Raw genomic sequence first — 25,621 nt, forward strand, 5'->3', positions numbered from 1 at the left:
GGTGCCTTCTATAGTGGGAGTGCCACCATCCAGTGTCTTGCAACCCAGGTCCCAGGAGCTGCACACAGAGGAACCGTACTCTTGGTTTGATAACAGACCTGAATACAAAAGGGTGAGGTAGATGGCAAAAAGCTTTGTATCCCTTCCCTATCGTGCGCACCGTAGACTCATTAGAGATGCAATCCCTACTGGAAAACACTCTTTGCTCTAACAGTTTAATTAACATTAAAAAAAAAAAAAAAAAAAAAAGAGGCACGCCCCCCCCCTTTTATCATTATGCATATTTAGTTGTTAATCTGTTCCTTTCCCCTCCTCCCCACGTTATTCTGCAGTAGCTGTTAGTTGCTAAAGAAGCTGAAGAAACAATTAAGATGCTTTCAGAAAAAGCAGATAATTTCTAGCATGCAGTGCTGAGTACCCTGCAGATGTGACTCAAGATGCACACATGCTGTTTTCAGGCAAGCATTCCCAAGGGTTTCGATAAAAATAATAAGGATGAGGGGTTTCAGCAGAAATCGGGTTATTTTTAAGTGGAAGCACTCTGGGGGGTATTAGCAGAGCTCCCTGAAAATGCCATCATCTTCTTGTGTGTGGGATCCCATAGCATTACTTGTTTGTAATTAAAAAAAAAAAAAAAAAAAGCCAGTAGTCAGACTAGACAGGGATTCAGGCAGGAATGCAACAATGGGTTTACAGCAAATTGTTTTGGTTGTAAGCATAAGACACCATGTGAAGGCGGAACAAATGAGAGAGATGCCTACAGGGAGATCTTCACCCCTCAGAGATAATGGCAAGTCTCAAGAGCCAGGATTTGACCCGGAAGGTTTCAGCCACCACAATTCAGCCAATGAGGAAACTACAGTGGGAGAAACACTGTGATGGTCTGTAGCCAGATCTTAGTTGTCACAGGGCGTTGCAAGTTTACCAGGAAAAACATTTTCCTTCAATATCCCCCTCGGTAATCCATCCCCGGCATCTGTCATCACAGAGAAAAGGGCAGAGGCAGGTGAGCCAGCATGATGCTAAGCAGCTTGCTGAGATGGCTGCAGACATTTGCTGTATTTTGGCTGTGATGAAGACTGGACAAATGAGGAAAATGTTTTCATTAGCTGCACTCACCTGAAACATAATCAGCAGCCAACTCCCACTTTACAAGGTGACCTGGCAAAGAGGCAAGAAATGAAATCCAGCAGCAAACAGATTTGCAAAGACAAACATAGACAATTAAGTTTGTGATGATCCACCATCTTGTATGGCTCCTAATATCCAGTGCTATGATTTTCTGTGCTCAGACACACAACTCTCAAGTATTTATACTCTGCCAATATTTTAAGCCATGCCCATAAAGCATATTTGAATAGGATTCAAGCTGATGAAAAGCAAGTCGTTACTTTCAAAGGAGGTTGGTGACCCCGTGAATGGAACTGATGGCTTCAGTCCAGCAGATGACAATCCATTAAATTAAAGAAAAAAATGTCATTACAATTCTTGGTGCCAGTAAAGGTGTGAAAAAAGATGTGTTCCCTTCAGGATGTGCACAATCATATTCCTGGCAGCTTGAATTGCTGCAGATTTTTCTTTTTCTTTTTGCCTTGCCTCTTTGCAAAGCATAAAGATATTTAGTCTCTGCTGTTTTCAGTGAAAGGTTTTAGATATACGAAGCTTATGAAGAGACACATCCCACTTGAGCCATATTACAAACACCTCTTCCTTTCAAGTCATCAACTCTCAAGGAAGGGGAGAAGAAATGAAGAAACATTGAGCCAAAGCCTATAAACAGATTTTTTTTTTTTTTGTCTCTGAGCAAGATGAGCCTGGGAAAAGCAAAACAATCCATCTACCCAAGAGTGGCTTTGCAGGGAAAGGTTAAGGAATATTAACGAGGGATTTAGATCGCACCACTTTACACACATTTATGAGGGAGAAATTCAACACCCAGAAAACAAATTCAGTTCAATTTTTGCTTCTCCCCCTCCCCCAAAGATGACATTCCCTTCCATTTGTAAATTACTTTAATTTAAATACTTCCAGGTTAACAAAACATCTTAAGTTTGACATGCCCCAAGTTACAAAACAGAAACAAAACCTCTTGACAAAGGGTAAGAAAAAAAAAATATCCAAGCCCAAACCTCCTTTCCTAAGCTGGAGTTTATGGTCTGTGAGCTGGCTGCCCTCCAGGGTCTGACACAATGTCTGGAGCACCCAGAGCAGCTGGAATTCATTTTCTTCCTTCAAATCTATGCACTTTCATATGAAGTCGTGTTTTGGCACTGCCGCATAGGAGAGAGTTCAGTGCAAAAAATCTAACCCCAGCCATGTTTCTTTGCAACCCAATGCTTGCTGAGCAAACAACGAAAAAGAAGAGGACAAGGGGAAAGAAAAGAAAAGAAAAGAAAAGCCCCTTCCCTTCCCCCACACATACACTCACGACTGTACCAAATGGGGCTATTCATGGCTGTTCATAAACGGGTCACAAGGAGAAATGTTTGCAGATAAAACCAACACTTTCTTTTTTTTTTTTTTTCTTTTTTTTTTAAACAAACACCATGGAGGCCTCTGGAAGGAGCTGGGGATGTTCGAGTATCGAGGTCCTGCCACTTCCTTCTGCCTCCTGTTAGCGTGGCTCCTGTGACGCCCCAGGCACAGCCCCTCCGGCCGATCACCCCGGGGTCCGGACCCCTCGAGCCGCCTCCTCTGAGCCAGAGCTGCCGCTGGGAGCCCAGCAGGGCCTCGCGCTGCACCTCGCCATGGGTCAGGGGGAGGAGGGAGACGTCCAAGGTGCTCCCGGGAGCTCCCGTCACAAAATGGCACACTGGAGTTTGTGGGAGCCTGTGGCTCGGTCCCCTCGCCATTTGGCTTTTTTCTTCTTCTTCTGGCTTTTCTCCGGGATTTGTTGCCTGTTTTGGGAGGGAGGGAGGAAAGAAAATAAGGTGAGACACAAGCAGCCACCAGGCTGGCTCAGGTGTTGGCATCCAGAACCCTGGGCAGCCAGCAGAAAGGCACCTTAGGGTGCATATATACATAGCTGCGGTTTTTCACTGAGAGGGTTGTCATGCACTGGGACAGGCTCCCCAGGGACGTAGTCATAGCACCAAGCCTGTAGGAGTTCAAGAAGTGCTTGGACTGTGCACTTAGTCAATATGGTCTGAATTTTTGGGTAGACCTGTGTGGAGCCAGGAGTTGGACTCGATGATCCTTATGGGTCCCTTCCAACTTGGGACATGATTCTATGATTCTATATATTGGCATATAATACTCATCTCCATATACCCTTTCACCCCCACCTGGTTTCTTCTCATACTACACAGTTAGCAGCAACCACCTCCCTTTGTGAGGAAAGAGGAAAGAAACCATAAGCAAACATCAAGGCTAACGGCAGGGATGTATGTCCTGAGAGGGGACTATGAGTCCAGCTGTCCTGGGAGAACTGCTGCTTCTCCTCCCCTGCCAGAGTGCTGCTCAGCTCACCTGGGAGGTAGGGATGCTCCTAGGGATCAACAAGGGATGCCCACCTGGGAAACAGGGATCATCCACCACACTGCTGCTAGTGCTCATTATGGTAAGGTGGCAAAACTGATACAGGGTGCACAAAGAAACAGGCCTTCCTGGAAAGATTTCCTTTCAGGTGGTATTGCCCCCAGCCAACTGCACTGATGTAGACTTGGTAACGTTCCCCCCCCTCTCTCCAAAAGATAGTAATAAAAAATGGTGTTTGCTGCTAAAAAGGTTTTGGCCTTCTCCTGGAAGTTGTGATGTGCACCAGTGCACTGGGAGCAGGATGCAAGCCCAAAGCCTTTGTCTGGGGCTGGCCCCAGGAAGATGCTCCTGGCTGCCTGAAATCAGCTATCAGAAACACACAGCTGCCTGCCCTCCTGCACTGCACTGCAGCAGCCCCCATCAGTCAGGTGGGTTGTGAGCAACCTCTAAAATACTATTTCCATCTCATCTGATGTTCTGCTGATGGCTTCTCCCTTTTCATTAAGATGAGATATTGCTCAGTCATATTGTTTAAAAGAGGCTTGATGGTTAAATGATGAGTCAGATCCTCACCTGGTGCTATACAGACACTTCTGCACCATCAGCTATACCCAGTCTTGTCATGCTGCAATTGTGACAAAAAGTGCACTGGCTTCAGGGGAGTTGTACCTGTTCGCACCAGCCACTCAAGTCAGCCCAGCATTGCAAATTCAATAGAAAAAGGCTTTGTAGTTCAAACACCTGACATGCAGTCTTAGATTTCATAGCAAGATAAACCATATGAACACAGGCAGCTTCCACAGACTCCGAGTCTAAATAACAAACCTAAGAGCTTGAATAGCTCAACACCAGCCTCTTTTGCTGTGTAATATGTCAGGCACTAAGCTGAGTGTTTAGACCACATTATCTGGAGCAGAATGAGACAAAGTTTGGAGACAAATCATTGTTGTGTTATTTGATGTTTTTCTTACAGCCTCAACTTTCAAATGTTTGCAACAATCTGAAAAAAATCAACTCAACTTTGACTAGCAAGACTTGTTTTCAGCAAGTATGAAGGCTGCTGGCACGAAAAACATGAAACTTGAAAGCTCAGAGTAAGAAAGCAGAAATCAAAAAATACTTTAATTTGAACAAACACTGAGCAGCCACAAGCATTCTTGAATGGTTTTAGAGGTCCAGAAAACCACGTCCTGCACCCATTCAAGATTTCTGCTGTGATGGTGCTTGTGTATACTCTGCTGCAGCACAAAAGGTGTATGAGGAATTTTAAAAGATCTGTTGGGCAAGCACTGTCACCCAGTCCTTTCTGGGTTACTTTCAGACAACAGTTTCTTGAAAAACAACAACAACAACAACCCCAAAAAGCTACATAAAGTGGGTATCAGCCAAGTGCAAAGAGCACAAAGTGTGCCAACACTGAATGAGTCCTCACCCTGCAAACTATCATGGGCTCTCAGGAGCTTGTGAATTAGTAAAGCATTCCAGGAATAGCATATTTATTAGGGAGTTGTAAATTTACATTTTATTTGGTAAAGCTCACTTAGGAAAAGAAAAGCGGTGCTTGGTGGGCGATACCATCCTATGGCTGCAGACAGTTTGCAATGTCCAAAGACCAGGCAAAGTTGCATTGTGGCAAATAACCAGATCACACAATGTGTCTCTGCTCTCCAACTTAGAACCAAGGAATATCTTGAGCTGGAAGAGACCTGCAAGGATCATGGAGTCCAACTCCGGGCTCCACAAAGCACCACCCGAAAAATCAAACCATGTGTCTGAGAGAGTTGTTCAAACACTTCTGAAACTCCAGCAGGGTTGGTGCCATGAACACAGCCCTGGACAGCCTGTCCCAGTGCCTGACCACCTCTGGGTGCAGAACCTTTCCCTAACCCCCAGCCTGACCCTCCCCTGTCCCAGCTCCATGCCGTTCCCTCGGGTCCTGTCGCTGTCCCCAGGGAGCAGAGCTCAGCGCCTGCCCCTCCGCTCCCCTCGTGAGGGAGCTGCAGGCCGCCATGAGGCCTCCCCTCGGCCTGCTCTGGGCTGAGCAAACCAAGGGACCTCAGCTGCTCCTTATAAAAGTCTCAACTACAGTTCAAGCTCTTGTGAACATCTGTGTTCAGAAGGGGTCTCATGTGGCTGGCAACAACTCTTTGTAACTACTCGGGAACTGAGGAATAGGTCACCTATTTGTGATGTTATGGAGTGCATTTTCAGGGCTAAAAATTAGTGCTGGATCATTAAAATGCTCTATCCAGCCTGTGCCTGTCTGAAACCACATTATATAGAGAAAGCAAACAGAGCCTTACCATCTTATTTTTGCTGTGTTTCCTTTTTTTTTTTTTTTTTTTTTTTTTTTCAGAATAGAATAGATTGTGGTAAGAGCTCACTGTAACAAAAAGGAGTATCTGGCCAACTAATGCTGAGTTCCAGAACAGTTGGGAAACAGCTTGGGACATTTCCAACTCAGCTCTGCAGCTCTCCAAAGATTTTCTGCCCCCTGCTTTTCAGATACGTGGGAAGAGTGGGCAGTACCATCTGCTTTTGATGGAGGCTGACTCGAGGCTGTGCTAAGATATTCACAAGTACAGATACGTTGTGAATAAATGCCTCATGGTTTAATTGTCGAGCAAGGCACTTTGACTGCATGGCAGGGAGGAGCATTATCTCAGCTCAGCACCCTCCCAAAACATGAGAAACGAAGGCCCCAAAAAATCTGGCAGACAACCCATGTCAGAGAAAAACAAATCTTCTCAGAGATGTGAGGTTATCAGCTGAGATGCTGAGATGTGCATACAGCTCTTTTCCTGCGGGGCAGCCAGGATTTTGGACGGCAGCACCTTGCCGACAGCAGCGGGAGCTGGGTTCGCCCAGAGAGCAGGCATTTGCCAAAGCGAACAAAGGCAGCTCGTGCCAAAACTGGGAACAAACCTCTGCTGTCTGAGGAGGAAACCTGTGGCTTAGCCATTAGGTCATGCTGTCTCTCATATAAAATGGCTTATTTTTTTTCCATTTAATGAGCAAAAGTTACCTACAAAATTAGAGCCAGTCCTTTTAACTTAGAGCAACACGAGACCCTGAGATGATAATACTATGAAAACCCACACTACTAGCCCAAAGCTTTTAATGTTGGCCTTTTAAAGCCAATTATTACAGCAAGTTTTGCATTGCTGAGTGACTAACATATTTTTGTCATGGCCACAGCTAGTTGACAAACTGCCTAATACTGATATTTTGCAAAGGCAAACTACTGGTTAGTAACATCTATAAACACATACAAAACAAGGAAACTTAAAACCCAGAAATCCCCCACCCCCAACCAAACCACCGCACTCTGGCCCCAAAAAGTAATCTCCTGGCTCCCCAGACCAGGATTCCTGCATGCCCCATGTACAGACACTAACTGAGCCAAGTGTTTGCAGCTTACCTTATTACCCTAACGAGATCGTGGAAGGCCTTGTCAACATTTAAAGGTGGGTCCTTGGCACTAGTTTCTATATACGGAATCTGAAGGAGAGAAGTACATGACAAAAGAGATTTGTAACAGCTAATGTGTTGGGGGCAAACTAGTTTCAAAATGAAAAACCTTAGGGCTGGCGAAATTGGGTGCCTAAGAGACTGGAGAAATACCAGTAAACAAAGTGCTGTCATGACACTGCTATCAACACATTCATGCTCACAGAAAGCTCAGATTTGGGGAAGAGTAATCATAGACTTTGTGTAGTCAGATGTTCTCTCCCCTAAGTTGTGCTTGCAGACATGAAAATAGACAAGGGTTGTTGAAAGATGAGCACTTGCCAAAAAGTCTTGATTGCCACGTTTTATTAGGACTACTGCATGAATATTTCATGACTACAATTCCCCTTCAGTTTAAAATGATCTCCTTCAAAGTCTGACAGACAGGTGGGGCCTCCTAGAGTGCTTGTCCAGCACTCTGGAAGATTTATAGAATTGCCTTCTGATAAAGTATTTGCATACACATCCTTTTACAAAGCGCATACCTACAGATGAGTACAATGTGTTGTGTTGGTGTCTTAGGTGTACTTGTTCTTGAGCTTCCTTGGGGAGGGGGCATGGGATGGACCTGCCCTGACAAACTCCCATTGTGTCTTGTTTAGAAACACATCACAGTTTGCCATCTAGGCACAGCAAGCTGCCAAAAGGTCTCAGGCTTGTTTGCCTCTACCTTTCCACTAAGTTCCTCCTATGGGAGTTGCTGCTTCCCCCTGGGTATGCTCTGGCATTTAGAGGTGATTAGTGGAGTACCATGTGATCTACACCAAACCAAGACCAATTTCTCAGGCTAAACTACAGTATGAATAATGCAGATCTAAGATGGTAGGCCAGATTTATATAGGCTTTACAGCCCTGTAACTTCATTATCTTTAACAAGCCTACTTCATATAGACACCTGGGTATAATTCCTAATTCCTGACTGCTTTTTCACTCCAAGAGGGTGTGCTTTCTTCCCTCATTTTGAACATTCACTTTTCTCATCACTTGCAGACAGCTTGTGCACGTGGTTTCATGATGGCCACATATCTGCTATAGCCTGGTGTGCAGCAGAGCTTCTAGTTTCAATGATGAACTGACCCTACCCAAAGGGAACTTTAAAGCTACTGCTTTGTGGTAGTCAACAGTGCAATTGTAAATGTTCGATTGTAAGAAAAATACTTTAATTCAGCTCCAAATGAGCAGAGAATTCCATTTTGAATGCCTGTAATGGGACTTACAATGAGCAATTAAACAGTCCTGCAAACTTACATTATGTTTTGTTGCCATTTCTCTTCCCTGTTCTCTTGTAATTTTCCGTAAATGCATTAGATCAACTTTGTTCGCCACCAAGATCATTGGAAAGGATTCTCTGGGGAAAAACAAACAAACAACAAAAACAATTAATAGCAGACTACAATACAAAATGCTGAATCTAAGTTTCATTTTCTAATGCTGATATTATCGATCATTTTTTGGCTACAGACATACCACATAACATATAAAGAAAGATCATAGAGGCATCAGCCATCAGACTGAGCCACACATACTATGCACGTTCATATCATAAAAATTTACCTTGACATCTTGCATGCATCCACCCTTATTTGCAGGCGCTTCAGGGACTTAAGTGCCATCATTTCTGCAATACTTGATAATGGACTGAAGATCTAACTAGCTGAAGAACTACAGAATTAGTCTGCTGCTATAAAAGGAAATTAACTAAGGCATGGAAGCAGATCGTGAACAGGAAAATAGGGCTCTTTTGTAACAGTTAAGGTATCTCATAACTGCATATCTTAGCAGCTTCTAGTCATTTGCAAAGTAAAGAGGTTGGAGGAACTAGTTCACGTCCTGGTGGTGGACAGAACAATGCTCATTCACTGAGAGCACCTACGGAGAAGAAAAGACAGACTTGTGGAGGTGGCACTTAGGGAGACATCATATCATGAATAAAATAACTGATGCCAAATGACTCCTGTTACCCCAACACCAACTGAAAGACTGGCAGGGGTAGCTGGGAGAAGGCTGGAGTGAAAGGAAGACTTTTGCTGTGTTTCCAGATGCTGTTACTTACCATCTCCTGCTTATAATTCCAGAGCAAAAGCCTGGTGAACAAGTGTCCTTTTGTACCAAGAGCATCTCACTCTATAATGCTGCTTGTTATTTCTTGAACTTTGCCAGGTATCTAAGCGCCTGTCTTCAGACACCACAAGTGAACAGACCCATTCATCCACAGCATGCCTCATGTGAGGGTTTCCTGACAAGGACTGTGGATCATCCTCTGCCCCGGCAGAGTCCTCATAGCTCTGGTGACTGAACTGACCCAGTTCATGCTTTGGGAGATGCTGGCAGTGCAGTTCCATCCCACCCCACCTTCCACACAAGAGCCTCTCCCCCAGCTGCATTACACAGAGCAAAGCTGTGGGTTTTACCCACTGCTAGGACGGAGGAGGTAACTTCTGATCACGCATGTTTATTGCAGCATTGCTTTCTTATATTTAGCTTTAAACCCTCCTAAAATGGTTCCAATGTTCTCTGCTGTAACAGAGCTGATTTTACTGGGGTAAGGAGCAGCTGGCCACACTCGCTGCTGCATAAAAGACTTTCCTGGATTTTCAAACAGAGTTTGTGTCATTTTTCATCGAGACGGTAAGGCCTCCATCTTCTCCCTGGCACGTTGCCCTGTTGCTCTGGCTGGAAATACACTGTACTGCACTCTGAATTTTAAATGGTTCTTACAGTTATTCATTCTGATAATGTGGATTTGATTTAACATTAATACCTGAGCACTGATACATCTTCACTCTGATTATTCTGGAGCAAAACGCTCGCTTGTGTGAATTATTTGATTCCTTTTAGCTTGTGGCACATCGATAAGAAAGAGATTACGTTTGGACAGCACCTCATTTGCCTTGTTTACATCAGGCATAAAACTCTATGGGGACTTTGTTCCCTGTTGTGAGCTGTACAATTGCTAGTTGGACAAAGCTACTATAGTTGGAAGTTTTACTGTAATTAAGGTTATGGAAAGAAAGGGGACGGAGGCTTTGAGCAGCTCTACTAAAGCAGCAGCCTGCAATTCCTTTGGATTTTAAACCCTCAAAACTGGCCGCTAGTTTGAAAATTGGGCGATGTCCTGCTCCTAGCTAAGCACAGGCCTGGCAGGACAGTTTCTTTTTTTGTGCTGTTTAGAAAATCACAGCAATATGAACAATCTCAGGCTCTGGATGAAGTGTTACTCCTGGTGTTATGCACTCCAGCGCAGGGAAACAAAAGCAGTTTCACTTCCTGGTTCTCACATGCTGCTGCTGTGTTCGTACGGCACAAGGAGGGGTAGAAGTTTCAGTCCAGAGCAAAACAATGAACGCCACATCTTATTTTCATGAAGCTAAATTAAATAAAACCAACGTCTGTTTGTAGCAGGTTAGAGGAAACACAGTCCTGTCTTCCTCAGCTCTCCAAAACAGATTGAATTTGCCCTAAGCTAAGTTGGCAGTGAAGGAAACGCCGTTGTTATCCAGGAGGCAGGCTGAGTGACTGACATTTTTGTTCATTTAGATGAAATCAAAGGGCGGATTTTCCTTTACCTTCCACTCTTGTGGACTCTGCTTTGGATGCTTTACTGGAAGAGCTGTCAGCTGTGAACCTCACATGATACGCGCCCACCCTTCCTGTGGGGAAGTTATTCAGAACTGCAAAAGGAAGCCAGCAACGAGGCCTGAACCCTCTGGTGGCTTTTCTTGATGACTTCCATAATTAAAAGCCATTATGAATGGAAAAAACTAAGCGTTTCAAAGCTGCAGACGTATAAGAGTTTAATTCACACCCCACCCAGTGCGAAAGGACTCATCATCTCTCGAAGCGGGATGGGAAGAGGGAGTTATCTGCAAGATAAAGCCCTGGCAGCTTCCTTTAAGTCTGCCAGGACGCAATCGCTCACCACGATTAAGCCCTAAGCGCTACCTTCTCCCACGCACGCATAAGGAAAGGAGCAGGCAACCTGTCTTGCTTTTACCCACTCACACAGAGATGTTTTATTCATTGCTGCATAGTACGATGAGTTAACTGCATTAAAGCCTTTTTAAGGAACAGAGCTCCTCCTGAACCAAGGTGTTTTCCCCTTCAAGACACTTGCTCCCAGGCCCTTATCATGTAGGACATTTTAGGGTTTGTTAGCTCCATTCTGGCTGGAGCTTCTCCCTTCCAAAACCATTTTCACTTCATCATAGGACTCACTAAGCTTTTCCACATTGAAAGCACTAACTACATGCTTATCAGAAAAGGTAAATTATTTCTCATTCCCACATGCAGATCTACAAACCTACACAGAGCACACAAGGAATCACCCTGGGACATGCAGAGGTCACAGGCCGGGGGGACACGCAACCACCCCTGGTACAGCCTGCAGTGGGGCTGGGGAGCACCAGCACCCACCTGTCTTTGACTCTGAGGATCAGCTGGTGGAAGCGGTCCACGTGCTCAAAGCTGGCCTTGTCTGTCACTGAGTAGACTATAAGGAAGCCATCTCCAGTCCTCATGTACTGCTCCCGCATCGCGCTGAACTCCTCTTGGCCTGCGGTATCCAGAACTAGGACAAAAGAGATGAAAATTTTTAGTTACTGTGTGAAACTGCAGCTATCACTGCTGTGTGTCCAGCCCTTCTACCTTGGCTGGGCTTGGTCCTCTCAAAGGCTGCAAGATTTCATGAAAGCAAGCTGGAGGAACAAGGGGATGGAGAAGACTATAGGGATTTTACTTTCCTTCAAAATATCAAATACTATTGAACCTAAGGAGATTCTCTTCTGCCATGATATGGCTCAACATATTTTGAAGCCCTCCATCTCCTCCTCCTCTTCCAGACCTCTCAGATCCCTGCACAGAAAAATCCAAGACTGGAAGAGCAAGTAAATGGCAATTTAAATGTCAGGGACAGCCTGCAGACTGTGGTGCAGCAGAGCTAGGAGATAACCCAAAGTGATAGCTGTAAGTATCTTCCTTCTCTCAGTGTCTGGATATTATTTGTACACAATTATGCGTTTTCAGAGCAAGATGGTAGAGCCTTGAAGAACTCCCCTAAAGACATTGTCGCAAGTCATACTTTGATATTCAGAAGAGAGTTAAAACAGGCAGAAAAGCTTTAAGTGACTTGTGTGTCATATACAGCAGTCATGTTTCTGTGTGTGGGCTTGCATTCCAGGGCAGCCAGTGACAATGCTCAGATCTACGCTCAAATCCCCTAAAACACCTCTGGCTGTGGCAGCAACCCAGCTGCTGTTGCCCAACAGACTAACCTCCTCTCCCCTGCGGCCAGAACCTACTGGCTCTCTGGCGCTTCGCCTCCCAGGCTGTCCCATCAGCTACTTCTTGAACCACATCTAGAAGTCCTACACCTGCCTTCTGGGTAAACAGCCCATGCTGATGCACATTAGCACTGCCAGTTCTCAGGCTCCAGCTAAAGTACGCTGCCACGATTTTGGCCGGCAGGAGGAGGGTATGAAAGGAGTTCGGCAGTTTAGGCTATCAACACAAACAAGGGGTGAGTTCAAAATGCATTGGCTGCTCTGAAGTCATTGTCCACGTGCATCGCTGTACCCTAGAGGCAAACACAGGACCTTTGTGAAGTTTAGGAATGTTTTCACATCCCAGCCAACCGTGCAGGGTGGGAAAACTGTTTCCACCTCCGCTGTATAGCCACAGTGTTAGCATCTGCTGCCCACAAGTGACAGGGAAAGCCCTGGGTACTGGTGGATGGAGACAGTGGCAGGTTCATATTGCTGACAGAGCAGCAGGGCTCGATACAGGTTTTTCTAGTCCAAGCAGGCCCACAGTCCTAGTAAGATGCTCCCTGCAGGGTAAGTACTCCAGCTATCCTGATTTCCAGATGAAGCTAGGATAAAGCCCACTTCACTGCCAGCATTACTTGCTGAATCAGCGCAGGTGGCCACACAGGGACATGCTCAACACGCTGCACATCACAGCATGCCCCAAGACCGGCCTGCACCTTTCTTCTGTGGCTGGAGGAAAGACAGCTGTGCTGGAGGAGGTATTTGGTGATGGCAGACCCCTTAAAAATCCTCAGCCATATTCATCTGCCTCCCCTCATTGGTCTTGACTGGCTGTTTCCAGGAATCTGTATGATGAACAGAGCTTCTAGGCTCTTGCAAAGACTCCGAGATTTAGGCTTGTTTGCTGAGAAGCTGGAACTTGCTAGAAAGTCATGGGTGTCCTTCCATAGCTTTTTATCCCACTTCCCTCCCCTGAATCTAGGAAACAAGGGTCTCATCTCAAAGGCATTCAGGCTATTTGTAAAGGCCATAAAAAAAGGAAAAACAAGAAGGAAAATAAAGATAAAAGGAAAAAAAGCAAAACAACCCAACAACACTGCATGCACTGGTGAATTTCTATGCCCTGGGCAGAAGAGCTGCCATGGAATAAGGCCAGGACTGTGTGGCTGGGATGGAAGAGGAAATTAATCCTTCCTATCCACCCGACCTGCAAGGAGAGGTTGGGCTGCCCTCAGCTGACTCCTGCACCAGCTGGAAGCGATGTCAGGGCAAGGCTGAGAGCTGACAGCCCGTGTACGTATGCACAAACACACATACACTCCCTTCCCCTCTCGCACACTCAACCTGCAGTGCAGGGGGATGACGGGCAGGAGAGCCCAGCCTGTCATCCCCCTGGCACAGGGCAGGTGCCCAAGCACAAGCCGAGGGCAAGAAGGTGGAGAGGGATGTGCCGCATCCTGCATGGCAATTTGCTTAGAGACTTCCCCTTGCCCTGACACATTTGCAAACCTCCTGAGAGGAGCATCCAGCCCCCTCTTGCTGTTGTACCCACCAACCCATGCCCGGCTGCTGGCCCCTCCAGAGCTTTGCTGTCCCCTGGGAGAGGGCAGGGATGGAGCCCTGGGGGCTGAGGGGATCCCCATTGAGCAGCCGGGGGTTACGCTCCTGCCACTCCTACCTCTCCTGGATCTTGGCCATGGCATCACACTGAGCATAGGCAGGGCTGCTGTGTCAGCAGCTACTATTTACAGGGAAATCACTCGCAGCATTCATAGAAAGAAGTGCAAGTCCAGGCAGCATTTAAAATGGCACTTCAGAAATCCAAGCAAGAAGATATGCAGCAGTGCAAACTATGTCCAATGGGTTATTCATACAAAGTTAAGGGTCACGTGGTTGGCCAGAAGTCCTTGCTTTAACTTTAAATGTGCTCTTCTTAGAGAGAGCCACCCTATCCTAATGGTTCTGTGCTGCACAGATTGTGAAAAAAACAGTGAGAGTGTGATTGGCATCTTTTTGTAGGCAGAACTGGGACACATCCGGGAAAGCACCAGCTCCAAAAAAGGGCCAGATGCAAGCAGCTTTGCCTCTAGTGCAATGTCTTGGCACAAAAGCTTCAGCACGACTGCTTCATACAGAAAAGAGAAACAAGCAGAAGTCCTGGAAAGGTGAAACTGGGAAGGTGACTTGGCAGCTTCCCAGCCAGGTGAGGAGCATTCACGTCCTTATAATCCCAGTTTCTGCAGACAGGATGCCCAGAAGACCCAGAAAGAATCGTGAACAGAGGATAACTGTAAGCTCTCTTCCCCGGTACTCTTTAAAATCAGCAGTTGCCTCTTACTGGCAGTTACCACCCTGGCAGCACATAAAAGCCAAAGTGGAAATAAGGCTGGAAGAAAGCTCAGCGGGTTTCCCCTACCTCATTCTTCCAATAACTGAAGTCAAATTCATAGATCGCTGTCGGAAGTCCCTCTCCCTGTACTGCACAAACTTGGTATAGTTCCCACAAACTTGACCAAAGAGGAAGCAAGGAGGAGCACTAATGAAATCCTCTGGGTGAGCAGTGAGAAGCCAACAACTGTGTCGGAAGTAGGAAGAGACATCCAAAGGTGGCTGTTCAAAAGGCATTTCACAGATCTATCATGCAAATCAGCTGGAGAATAAACTAAGAGCAATTAGGCTGTGAGAGCCCAGCATGAGGTTTCTTGCTTTGAGGATGAGAGGTTGCTAAGCAAAGCGATGGCCTTTTCTGCCTTCCAGTGGATGTGACCACAACTGTTAGGATGAGCTCTGCATTAATGGGGTCCTTAGAGCTTTACACACCATTTTCCTGTGAGTCCTGATGGATTGGGCAAGAGTGTGGCTGCTCAGAGAAAGCACTTCTGAGCAGACTTGGGAGCCTGGGAAGCTCTGTGGCCCAAAACAGAAGCGTTCAGTGCATCCAGGTGTGTCTTCTGTGTGGCAGCACCTCTATAACCCTCTGTGTGGCAGCACCTCTATAACAGGCATGTAAACCTAAACCAAGGGCAGAGACATACAAACTATGAAATCCATGATATGACATTGCTTTTTCTAGAGCCTAGGCTGGATTCAGCGCAGACTCAAAAACAGCATTCTCAGACTTGAGGGAGCTCAGACCTGGTTGTGCAAGAGAGCTCTTCTTTTTCCATGCCTAGGCAAAACTGCCTCCTATGCCTTTACCTGTATATTGCTGTGCAGTTAGCTATACAGATCAACACAAGAGTTTCTCCGCTCCCCATGGCATCTCAGGGACCAAAAGATGACCAGACAAGCAGGTTAAAACCATTTTCTATCCTTCATCCCAAATCAAACACCAATGGCATCTGCACATTGCTACAGCCAGACCTGAGAACAGCTCTCAGAGCATCCTGCCTTCCAGAAGGCGGCACCACAAAGCTCACCTTTGTTTGTGTTCACACTGATCTCTCGCTCAGAAAGGCGAGCCCAATGCGCATGACCTGATTTTTGCAAGCAGTCTGCAGTGACATCCCTTTGGCTACCTACGTGCAGTACGCGTGCAAGCCTTGAAGAGGCTGGACGGGTCTGCAGGCAGACAGGAACCTGGGTTCACAGCGCCAGGGAGAGAAGCAGCAACAAGAAGCCTGACTCCAGGCATTTTGTGCCTCTTTTTAATGCAAAATACAGAAAGAGTCCCTGGAGCAAAGAGCAGAACTAGGAATGTGGCACTGTCAGGGGAGTGCTGTCATCATGGGCTACGGAGCCAGACTCCTCTTGGCACTTCTGAGTATTGCTTTTTTCTCTGCACTGCAGCTCTGCTTCAAAGGTGGGGCCAGAGAGAGCCTCCATTCCCAGCTTCCCCACGGCTTCATAGTTAAGGTCAAGGGAAAGCCAAACTTGAATTGACAGGGCAAACCAAACAGTCTCAGACTGAGTAAAACCATGTCCAGTCTTCATCCTCCCTCCATCAGCAGCACACGGGCAGCCCACATGACCCCATTGACTTCATCTGAGGATCTGGTATTTTGGGTGTTGAGCAGACAGAGCACAGGGCCCAGCTTGCATTTCGTATTCCTACACCCCGAATCACCCTGCAGAGATACAGAAGGTGTCTGTGCTGTGAGCAAGGAGAGGCAAGTGCTTTGCTTGGTCACTGACAGTCACTGGCCTGCTCAGATACGGCCATGCTGCCCCTGGCATGAGAGCATTTCACAGGGAAAAACATGTGATGGGGAAACAATGGGGCTTTACAAGCCCTTCTGTGCCCTAACTAAATACACAGATGTTATAACACGGAAAACCCGAGTACTTGAATCCTTGCCCTTTCTTTAAGGAAAAAGAAAAGAAGAGCCTTCAGATGACAGGCTTCCACATCAATACACAAAATAAAGATGTGAACTCTTAAAGGAGCTCTTTTTCTAACAAAGGCCAATTATTCAAAGCCTTCTGTGTTCTGTGTTGCAACATCAAAATTTTCCTGGCAGGAAAAAAATCCCCACAAACCAAGACAAAAAAAACCTCTTTCAAGGTTGCAAAATCCAAGCTATTAAGGGAGGGAAAATACTGTACACATGAATTAAAAAGAATGAAAGTATAAACTTAATTTATTTCAATGACACTAACCAAAGTTTAAAAACAAAACAAAGAAAAAAAAAACAACTAAGAAAAAGAAGAAAGAGCTGCAAAGCGACCATTCTGCCTGCAAATCTCAAGTGACCTTTGATCTCCCTCTGGCCTCCTGGCTGAATTGTTCCCAAGCTTCCTGAAGAGAAAAGCAGACAGCCTGTCTTGAGATGACTAGGAGCAAAAACCCTCTGCAGAAAGAAATGCATGGGAGACATGGCTCTCCCCATGCTGGGCGGGGAGAGAGAGCCCAGCAGGAGCCCACTTGCTGCTATTCCACAGCCATGCACCAGGACTGGACTCGTCCAGGCTGATGCAAGAACATCCAGGGGTTGAGATGGAGAACTGTGTGAAGGAGAAATAAAACTGAGAAATAAAAAGTAAAACAAATGCTCAGTAGTAGGAATACAACTTATGGGCAGTGGGAGTTCCATCTCAATGATGCTGGTGGAGGGACAGAAGAGACCACCACCTCATTTTGCCCAGAACATGGGCACAATTACTTCCTTCACTGATATCAACGGGCTACTGACAGCTAAGGGGTTAGCCCAATTCATCACCATGTGCCTAAGCCATGTGTTTGTGGTCATCTCTTCCTCTCCTCCGCCACCATTTTTTAAATCTGTGTTTGGTTTATGAGCTACAAGGAATTTTGAACCACTGGGAAATTTTGCTGTACTGAGATATTCCACTTTTGGTTTCACACCCAGATTAATAATTCCAGACTGGCACTTTACAGCCACATCAAAAGAATCCTCTGCTAATTGCCAAGTTAGCCTGCACACAGAAAGAAGCATACAAAATTAATGATAGCAACTCGATTGGAGCAACAGTTAATCAAAGCAGATTAACCCTGGTCCTCACTTAATTTTAACCTGATGCGTCTGCACAGCACCTGCGTGTGAATGCATTTAACCAAGCACATCACTGTGCTGATTTCAGTATGAACAGCAGGGAGTAAATGAAGATAACACATGCAGAGAAAATTGGAGGCTGATCTGAAAGCCTCATTGGGGAGGCAGCAGCCTAAAAACAGGGGCTAGCCACAAACTGCTTGTGCATCCCTTATCCAAGTTAACTGCACTCTTCTACCCCATGACACTGGTCCTCCAAACACTGGATCTCAGAAAACTGGCATAAGGCCACCACTAAAGAATCTTGGCACTCAGCACCCAGGGTAGTGTTGGACTTGAACACATCAAGTATACATCGCACAATCACTGACTCTTCTTTAATAAGAACATATATAGAGACCTGCCCATGCCAGAGAGGAAATATGTAAAAGAAGAGTTTGGACTCCGGCTTGTTTCCAAGGTCTAAGATCTGAAATAAAAGCATTTAGTTCTACTTTCAGTGAGAGATTTTGGCAAAGGGAAAACAAAAAAAACAGTCAAGCACTTCATCACACTGCCAGTAGTGCTATCAAATAAATGTGGGTGGAGGTCTTCATGGAGGGAAGCCAAATGCTTTATGCAAGCTGGCTAGCACAAGTGTTTTTTTTTTTTTTTTTTTTTTCCTTCCCTAAACATAATGCTGGTGCGGATATTACATGCTAGAGATGCTTTGTACAGAACTGCTCAGGCAACAGCCTGGAAGAGGGTGGGCTTTATTTTGCTGGGTGCCAACATATATTTTAAAACTATTTCTGCACACTTAAACCTATGAAGCCCCTCACACAGTTGATAGTCTCAACTTCTAAAACTAGTTCCTATTTTGGAGGTAGGCAGGGCAAGGCAAACAGACTTTTGTTTATTCCCTTCCTCCCCCCACCAACAAGCACTGGGAAAAAAAAAAACACAAAAAACAACCTGCCCTACACATCAGCTTGTAAAGAATTTAGCCATAAAAGTCCAGAATTTATCATGATACATCTCTACCCTTCCTATCATGTTTGTCCCTAATTTCACACCTTAAATGATTCATGCAGCCATGTGTTACCACAACAAGAGCAGCTGTTCAAGTATATGGCAATCTCTGAGAACTGAATCTCCTAGATCCAAAAAGCCCATGACACAAAGCTGTGGCATAAGACGTGATAGTCTTTATGCCCTATTTCTACTGGGGAGATGGTACAGGCTCACGTGTTTCCGTAAGAATATTGTCTTTCTTTTAAAATTCTGATTGTTCAAAAATCTCAAGAGGTAGGAAAGAGAAAGAAGCTGCAGCTTCACCTCCATTAGCGCAAGAGCTCTGAAATTCAGGGATGCCATCAAAAGCCACAGATGAATTTGATTCAGCCCAAGTACAGCCACTGAACTTCATCTGAGCAAATAAAAAAAGGCTTTTACATGAAAACAAATGGTTAAGTCCCTACTTGTTGGAAAACTACCTATTTCCCCAGGTCAGATTTTGATTTTCTTTTTGAATAAACAACAATATAAGCGATCAGTGAAGGATGCTTTTTCTTCCAAACAATTTACAAAAAACAGACTGTTTCAGATGACATCAATGTGCACAACAGCTGATACTATTATATCAGAATATGGCAAATACCAGCAAAGGTAACGGTTGCTCATTTTAGAGGGTTGGACTATGGACTAACAAGTAATGCACAGGAGAGAAATAATTTCATTTACAACAGGATCTTTAATTTTTTTAATGCAACACTGATATTTAAAACACAACGTTACACGGGTACATTATGGGACAGTTAACTGAAAGCAAGTATCTCTGATACAGGTGACACCATGACAAATGTTGGCAAGATTACAGTATTTTTTTTTATTATTATTTTTAGAAATACTGAGTTAAGGCTGTATTTTTAAGACCTTGGGGGCCACCTGTACTCACTAAATTGCATCTGATATTTCCTTAGATTACAACTAAGACCTCAGTCAGACCAAGCTTATTGCCTTCACAGTAAATCCTGAAACCCTCCATGTTCCATCACTGATGCCAACTTCCATTTTTTTGACACAGCACACCAATTTTGAAAGTGCTGAGACAAAGATCTTGAATGCTTTCATGACAAGAGTGTGGAGGTAGGAGCTTACTGCAAGTCAGACTGAATTTAGTTCAGTTATGTCAGTGGCCATATACATGAGCTTGGGAAACTAATGCACAAAATATTTGCTTGCTTTATGTACAACTTAATCATCATATAAAGCCAAACTAAACCTGTAGCATTAAGATTGCCCTTAGAGCTCTGGTCAGTCTGTCTCTTGCATCACAAACTGAAAAGTTGTAGTTTTCGGTAATACTGGGCTTCTTCCTCACCTGCAAAAACAAGTATTTTGTTTTGTCTTTCCCACTCTTTTTCTTCAGAGAACTAAAAAGATCTTAGTTACATCAGCTCTCCTATCTGCTACCCAATGTGTATTTATATAAAACAGGTAACTAGATATGAAAACGTCATGCCTGAATGATGGGAATTGAGAGATGCTACAATTCTTCACTGACAACAGATGACAGTTTTGATTAAGTGTTCCTTCTGGTTATAACCCTCATTCAGCTACCCTCTTACTGGTATTTCCCATGGGATGAGCCTAACCACAATGAAACTTCAGTATCGCTGTGGTATAATTCTGCCACCAGGGATGCCTACCCCAAATGCCATTTGTAGCACGATGTAACCATGCACAGACACCTTGCAGCTCCATGTTGTAGAGTTCACAGTTGGCAGAACTATTGGGAGGTTGTCTTTAAGAGGCATAGCCAGCTACAGCACATCTTCATGCAAACAGCAGAGTAGACACTATGTTAACAGGAAAGAGGGAAGTTTCTCAGCAGACAGGTGCAGCAGTTCAGTATTACTCAAGAGGAAACAGAGATTTAACTAGAAGTGATATGCTACTTTTCTTCTTCCTAGTGCTGTTGAAGCATAGCATCCTTCTTAAAGACTGTATAGGCCAACTGCACAAGGATATTGCCACAGTGGCTCACAGCCTGTCCACACAACCTTATTAAACACTCCTTGCTAAATGCAGATGATTTAAATAGGCACCTCTTTGTCATTTTGAAGACTGTCGATATACCACAAATCCAAGTAGCCTGAAAACCACCATACAAGATGATCTATACACATGCAAGAAACATGCAACCTTTTCATGGTCTTCAAAATACATTTCTGCACACAACTGGAACCAGAAGCTTTGCTGAAGGTCAGTTGCTGCTGCTCACAGGAGAGCTGGCAATAAGACTCCTGGCAGCCCACAGCATGGGAGGGACACAAAAGTACAATATGCTGTGGAAGACACTGAGGTCTACCTGTGCCCATATTCAGCTAGAATGGAAAGGGAGCCATGAGAATGGCTTGCTCACCATCAAGGATTGCCCACTGGCCATCTATTTCTGTGTGCTTCAGGTAGGAGTCTTCAATAGTTGGGTCGTAGTCTGGCACAAAAATCTTCTGGAAAAACTGAATGGTGAGAGCGCTCTTCCCCACGCCACCATCTCCAACCACCACCAGCTTGTACGTGGGGAGGTTTTCGCTGGGAACGGCACTTGTAGCCATGCTTCCAGTGTGCTAAACCTGCTGGAGAAAGAGACCACCTCTGATCACTCATTAGCAACAAAGAGGTAAACATGCACAAGGCAACTTTCACCTGGTACCTGAGAAGTGAGGATGAATTCCATAGCAGGGCACCAGGGGATTTCCTCAGCATTATCCCCCCCATACCTGAATTCAAGGTCTTTTGGCCCTGAGCAGTTCAACTGCCCTCCCCAACAGCTCTGTCATAGCCCAGGCATGCAGACAGCCCCACTGCTGTGGCTCATTTACTCCTGCTCCTATCTAAAGGGATGACTAATTGCCATCAAATGCCTGCATGCAAGTTTTATCATCTGAGTACCTTTCCTGTAGGGCCCAGGCCCACACAGCTGTGCCAAAATCACCCTGGGTCAATGCAGCTGTCAAGTTCCAGGTAATTTCCAGTTGACCAAATCCCACTGAAAAGCTATAGCTGTGCTGTTCTTCACTGCTTAACCCATGGCACAGCAGCCACAAGCCAGAGCACCACTCCTGGGGCCCAGCTTGCAGAGCTGTGGTGGTGAAGGAGGCCAGGGTTAGAGGCCTGGCCCCACTGACAGAAAAACGTACTTAGCTGATCTCTTCTCTCTCAGCCTCAAGTGTGAGAAATAAAAAACAAGAAACACACACAGAGGGCAGCAAGCCAGGAGCTACAGGTGTTTTTTGTTTTGCTCTTTTTAAAAAACTGCCCTGGCAGGAAGGCTGGTTTTGTGGCTATGACACAGCCATGGGAGTCAGGAGATCAGCTTCCCCTGCTGTGCGGCCATACCGCTCCTGTCCCCTGGGGCGACCGCAGAGGAACCGATTCTTAAAGACAGAAGGCAAATTCACTGGGTGCAACTGGACAAGAGCACACTCATTTGTGAGCAACTGTGCGGAGAAAGGAGAAGAGGCAGCCACCTGCTGCACTGCCTGCTGTAACACTTGTACAGCATGGCAGCCACTTTGGATGAGGCGTCTGCAAGATAAAGCCAACTGCCGGCACCTGCTCCCATCCATTTGGCCTTGCTTTGTCAACCTTGGCTTTGCGCTGCCGGCTCTCACATGGGTCAGGGATGACTGGGGGGTGGACAAGGACTATTTCAGACACCCAACCCTCGTGACATGGCATGCCTGAACAGAGCAGGGCACAGCTGTGAAACTCAGCCTCTCTGGGTACACTGCAAAAGCAAGAGCTTGCTTAGAGTGAGCTGCCCAGGCCCTGGCCCTCACTGCTCTTTGAAGGAGCGTGCAACTCATTAACGTGTTAAACAGGGTAATGGGGTAAAAAGAATAATAATCAGAATTGGCTGTGCTGGGCGGAGTGCTTCACACCCCCATAAGCTGTCAGTGGGGATACAGATCAGGATGCTACGCCTCCAAAAGCTTGCGTATCAATAACTGCAGGGATTTTTCTGATTTAAGAGCACTGCCCAGCTTTTTCATTCTCTGAGAGCACCAAGTGGTGCTGATGCACTCCTTGTGACAGGCTGGCCTGGCTCATGCTCAGGAGCCGAGACTGCATGGTACAAGCTGTGCTATCAACCAGTAATGCTTTATTTCAGCCTATAGTATGGGAAAAGAAATTTCTAGAAGTCTTTTCAATTTGATATTTTTCAAAGAAAAGACTGATTCTTCATTTCCCAAGAGGCTCAAAAACCAACTTGGACCGTTTTTTAAACGGATAAGAGCATAATCCCCAAATGGTTTGATATCACAGTGAAGAAGGTATCTAACCTCCAAGTTTAGTTTCTGGTTTCTCTAGTCCTGTTCTCCCACAGCACTATTTCAGTTTAATCCAAGCTATTGAGCAGTAAAGGCACTTTTCATCTAGAGTGCTTGGGGGGGGGTGTCCCCAAATTCCTTAATGTATACTGGAGATCCTACCCTTTGACAAAGGGCTTTTCACAGCCATTTCATAGCTCTCCTAGAGAGCTTTCCCTCCATTACGTATCCAACTTCACATGCATGCAGGCAATCACAGGAAAGGAGGCAAAATAAAAACAGTTGTGAACGTTCAAGTTTGAGTTTGTTTTTACTTATGGGAAAGAGATTCTCAGGCCAAAGAAGCCTGTGAAATTCAAGCTGTAATCTAAAATATATCCCCAAAATTATAACAGCATCAGCAGGCAACCCTGAAGCATGCTGTGATACCACTGTTCAAATCATAGCAGTGTCCAAACACAATGAAACATCAATGATTCACTGTGCTGTACACGTATGCATTTTTTGTCCGCAAAGTAGACATGAGAACAAGGTTTCTTTGCTATTTCTTGCCTCTGACTACCACACTATAATCCAGCTATTGCCAGCAGGACACAGTTCTGGGAGTTGCATTACCAGCTACAGTCACAGCTCAATGCCAAAAGAGAAAAACCCCTCCATTTTCTAAGTGACGGAAAATTCCCTCTGATAGGTACCCCTTATGCTTGGGTGCAAATACAAAAATAACTTGCCATATGCATAAGCTGTATGTTGTGTAAGTAGAATGCCTTGGCCTCTAGTTAAGGTCATGTACTGGACATTTCTCCTTAAATCAAATGCGTAGGAACCATCTTAGTTTCTCCTCTAAGAGGAAACCCTGTCAGAGGGACAAAGAGTTATCACTGAGGTGAGATTGCTGAGGCTAGAAGGAAGTACAAAAAGACTTCTTGTCTGAGTTGAGACAAGCCAACATTTTCAGAGCTAGAAGAAACATGACCAAGTCAGCTCGTTTCTAAACTATCTTTGGAGCAATTCTTGAGAATAGCATTTCTGCCACAAGCAACAGCAGCTGGACAGGGAGCAGGACATCAAGCACCAGCTGAGCTCTCACCCACTGTAATTTCAACTCCTCAACATAATCTTATGTGAAAGTTTCTTACCCCTGTTTTAGAAAGAGCAAGTGATTTTTCTCATGTTTACAAGATCACACCATCAACAAGCAATATGCTTGGCTGCATGTTTGCAGGAACCTATGAATTTCAACTAGGTGTCTCATTTTGGCTTGGAAGACCAAGCTTTCTTTTAGCATCATCCTGATAGGTCAGACGATCCTTAGGACTGAGACCTTGTCTAAAAACTGTCCATTCCTTCCCCCTCACATTTTACAACATTGTTTTTGCTTTGCCTGTGGCCAAGACTTCACCCCTTCTTTATTTACACTGGAGTGCCTAGGAGTCAGTCACCCTGTGCGTCTCCGGATGGGCTGTATGAAAGACCAATTGTTACACACATGGCAGAGGACAGGCCACAGATGTGAAAACCATACTTCGTTTGTGTACAATTTTGACCTCATCACAAAACCACAAGCTACTGCTCAGCAGACAAGCATTACTTTTTCACTGACATTCAGTAACAGCCCCTTTAACTCCCTCCTAAGCAGCCTTGAGCTGATCTTGCATGAAACACTTCCCAAAGTACCATGATAATATTTAGCCCACTGTAGCCCCAGTGTTGGACTCTGTCCAACACTCAAAGGGGTCAAATCAAGGCATTTGCTTCCAGTTGTTTCCAAGAGTTTTGTTATACTGCATGCCTAAGTTACCTGACTGAGTAGAAAGCTAGCCTGCGCAGAACAAGCAAGAATGGAACTAGAAAAATAAAATCACAAAAGGATCAGGCACTGCAAACTAGTTTGTCAAGCACAAAAGGCGTATTTTAGGTGATGTCAGCATAAACAGACAAAAACTTCTATCGTAATGTCAAAAGGCAGCAAGAATGAATGTTTCCACAGAGCTGTTTCTACTGCATCAGCACCCAGTAGCGCAGCAGGGCCCCATCACATGCTGCCCAGATATGCCATCCTCAGCGCACTGCTGAAGGTCCCCTGAGGTGATGACAGCCACAAAACTGCCCTAATCCCTCGAGTATTCGCTATGGAGTGTCCTCGTACACTCTGAGCCCAAAAGACACACTCATGTCCAAAGCTAGACAGTCATGTTTCATCAGACACCAGCAATGCTCACGAAAATGCTTTTCTTTCTACTGAGTTAGCATGTACCATGCTCTTAAGTGTGTAACACAACAAGGACATAGAAGTCTCATACTCATAAATACATACAAGTACGTAATGCAAAACCTTCAAAATCCAAGTACTTCCACCACTCTGCACCTGCATCTGCCCTGAAAAATCAAAGCAAGGAGACAGCTCATGCCTTGATGAGATTATAATCTTAGCCATCCAATAAATCAAACCTTGAAAACACCATATGTCATGTTAATGCTCCTGGAAAGCATTAAACACTCACAAAGGTACACAGAGCTTCATGCTGGCTGGTTACATGGCTACAGGCAAGTGTACAAGGCTTGGGCTGATTTTCATGCATTTTTGGCAAGAGTACTG

General features: G+C 45.2%; 1 protein-coding gene across 4 annotated transcripts in view; it reads right to left on the minus strand.

The window, feature by feature from the left end:
- Positions 1-1,549: 1,549 nt before the first annotated feature.
- The window catches only part of MRAS (muscle RAS oncogene homolog), a 40,461-nt gene continuing 16,389 nt past the window's right edge, over positions 1,550-25,621 (minus strand). For 2 of the 4 annotated variants that reach the window (XM_035331783.1, XM_035331785.1), the window contains 5 exons: positions 21,111-21,321; positions 11,401-11,554; positions 8,236-8,335; positions 6,899-6,978; positions 1,550-2,897 (listed from right to left, as the gene is read on the minus strand). In XM_035331783.1, coding sequence (XP_035187674.1) covers positions 2,798-2,897; positions 6,899-6,978; positions 8,236-8,335; positions 11,401-11,554; positions 21,111-21,303 — 627 coding nt within the window. In that variant the 5' untranslated portion in view covers positions 21,304-21,321 and the 3' untranslated portion in view covers positions 1,550-2,797. Of the gene's footprint in view, positions 2,898-6,898; positions 6,979-8,235; positions 8,336-11,400; positions 11,555-21,110; positions 21,325-25,621 lie in introns of all 4 variants that reach the window. The other 2 variants (XM_035331782.1, XM_035331784.1) reach the window with 1 other exon arrangement.

The sequence above is a fragment of the Oxyura jamaicensis genome, chromosome 7, assembly GCF_011077185.1.
Source record: "Oxyura jamaicensis isolate SHBP4307 breed ruddy duck chromosome 7, BPBGC_Ojam_1.0, whole genome shotgun sequence".
Lineage (NCBI taxonomy): Eukaryota > Metazoa > Chordata > Aves > Anseriformes > Anatidae > Oxyura > Oxyura jamaicensis.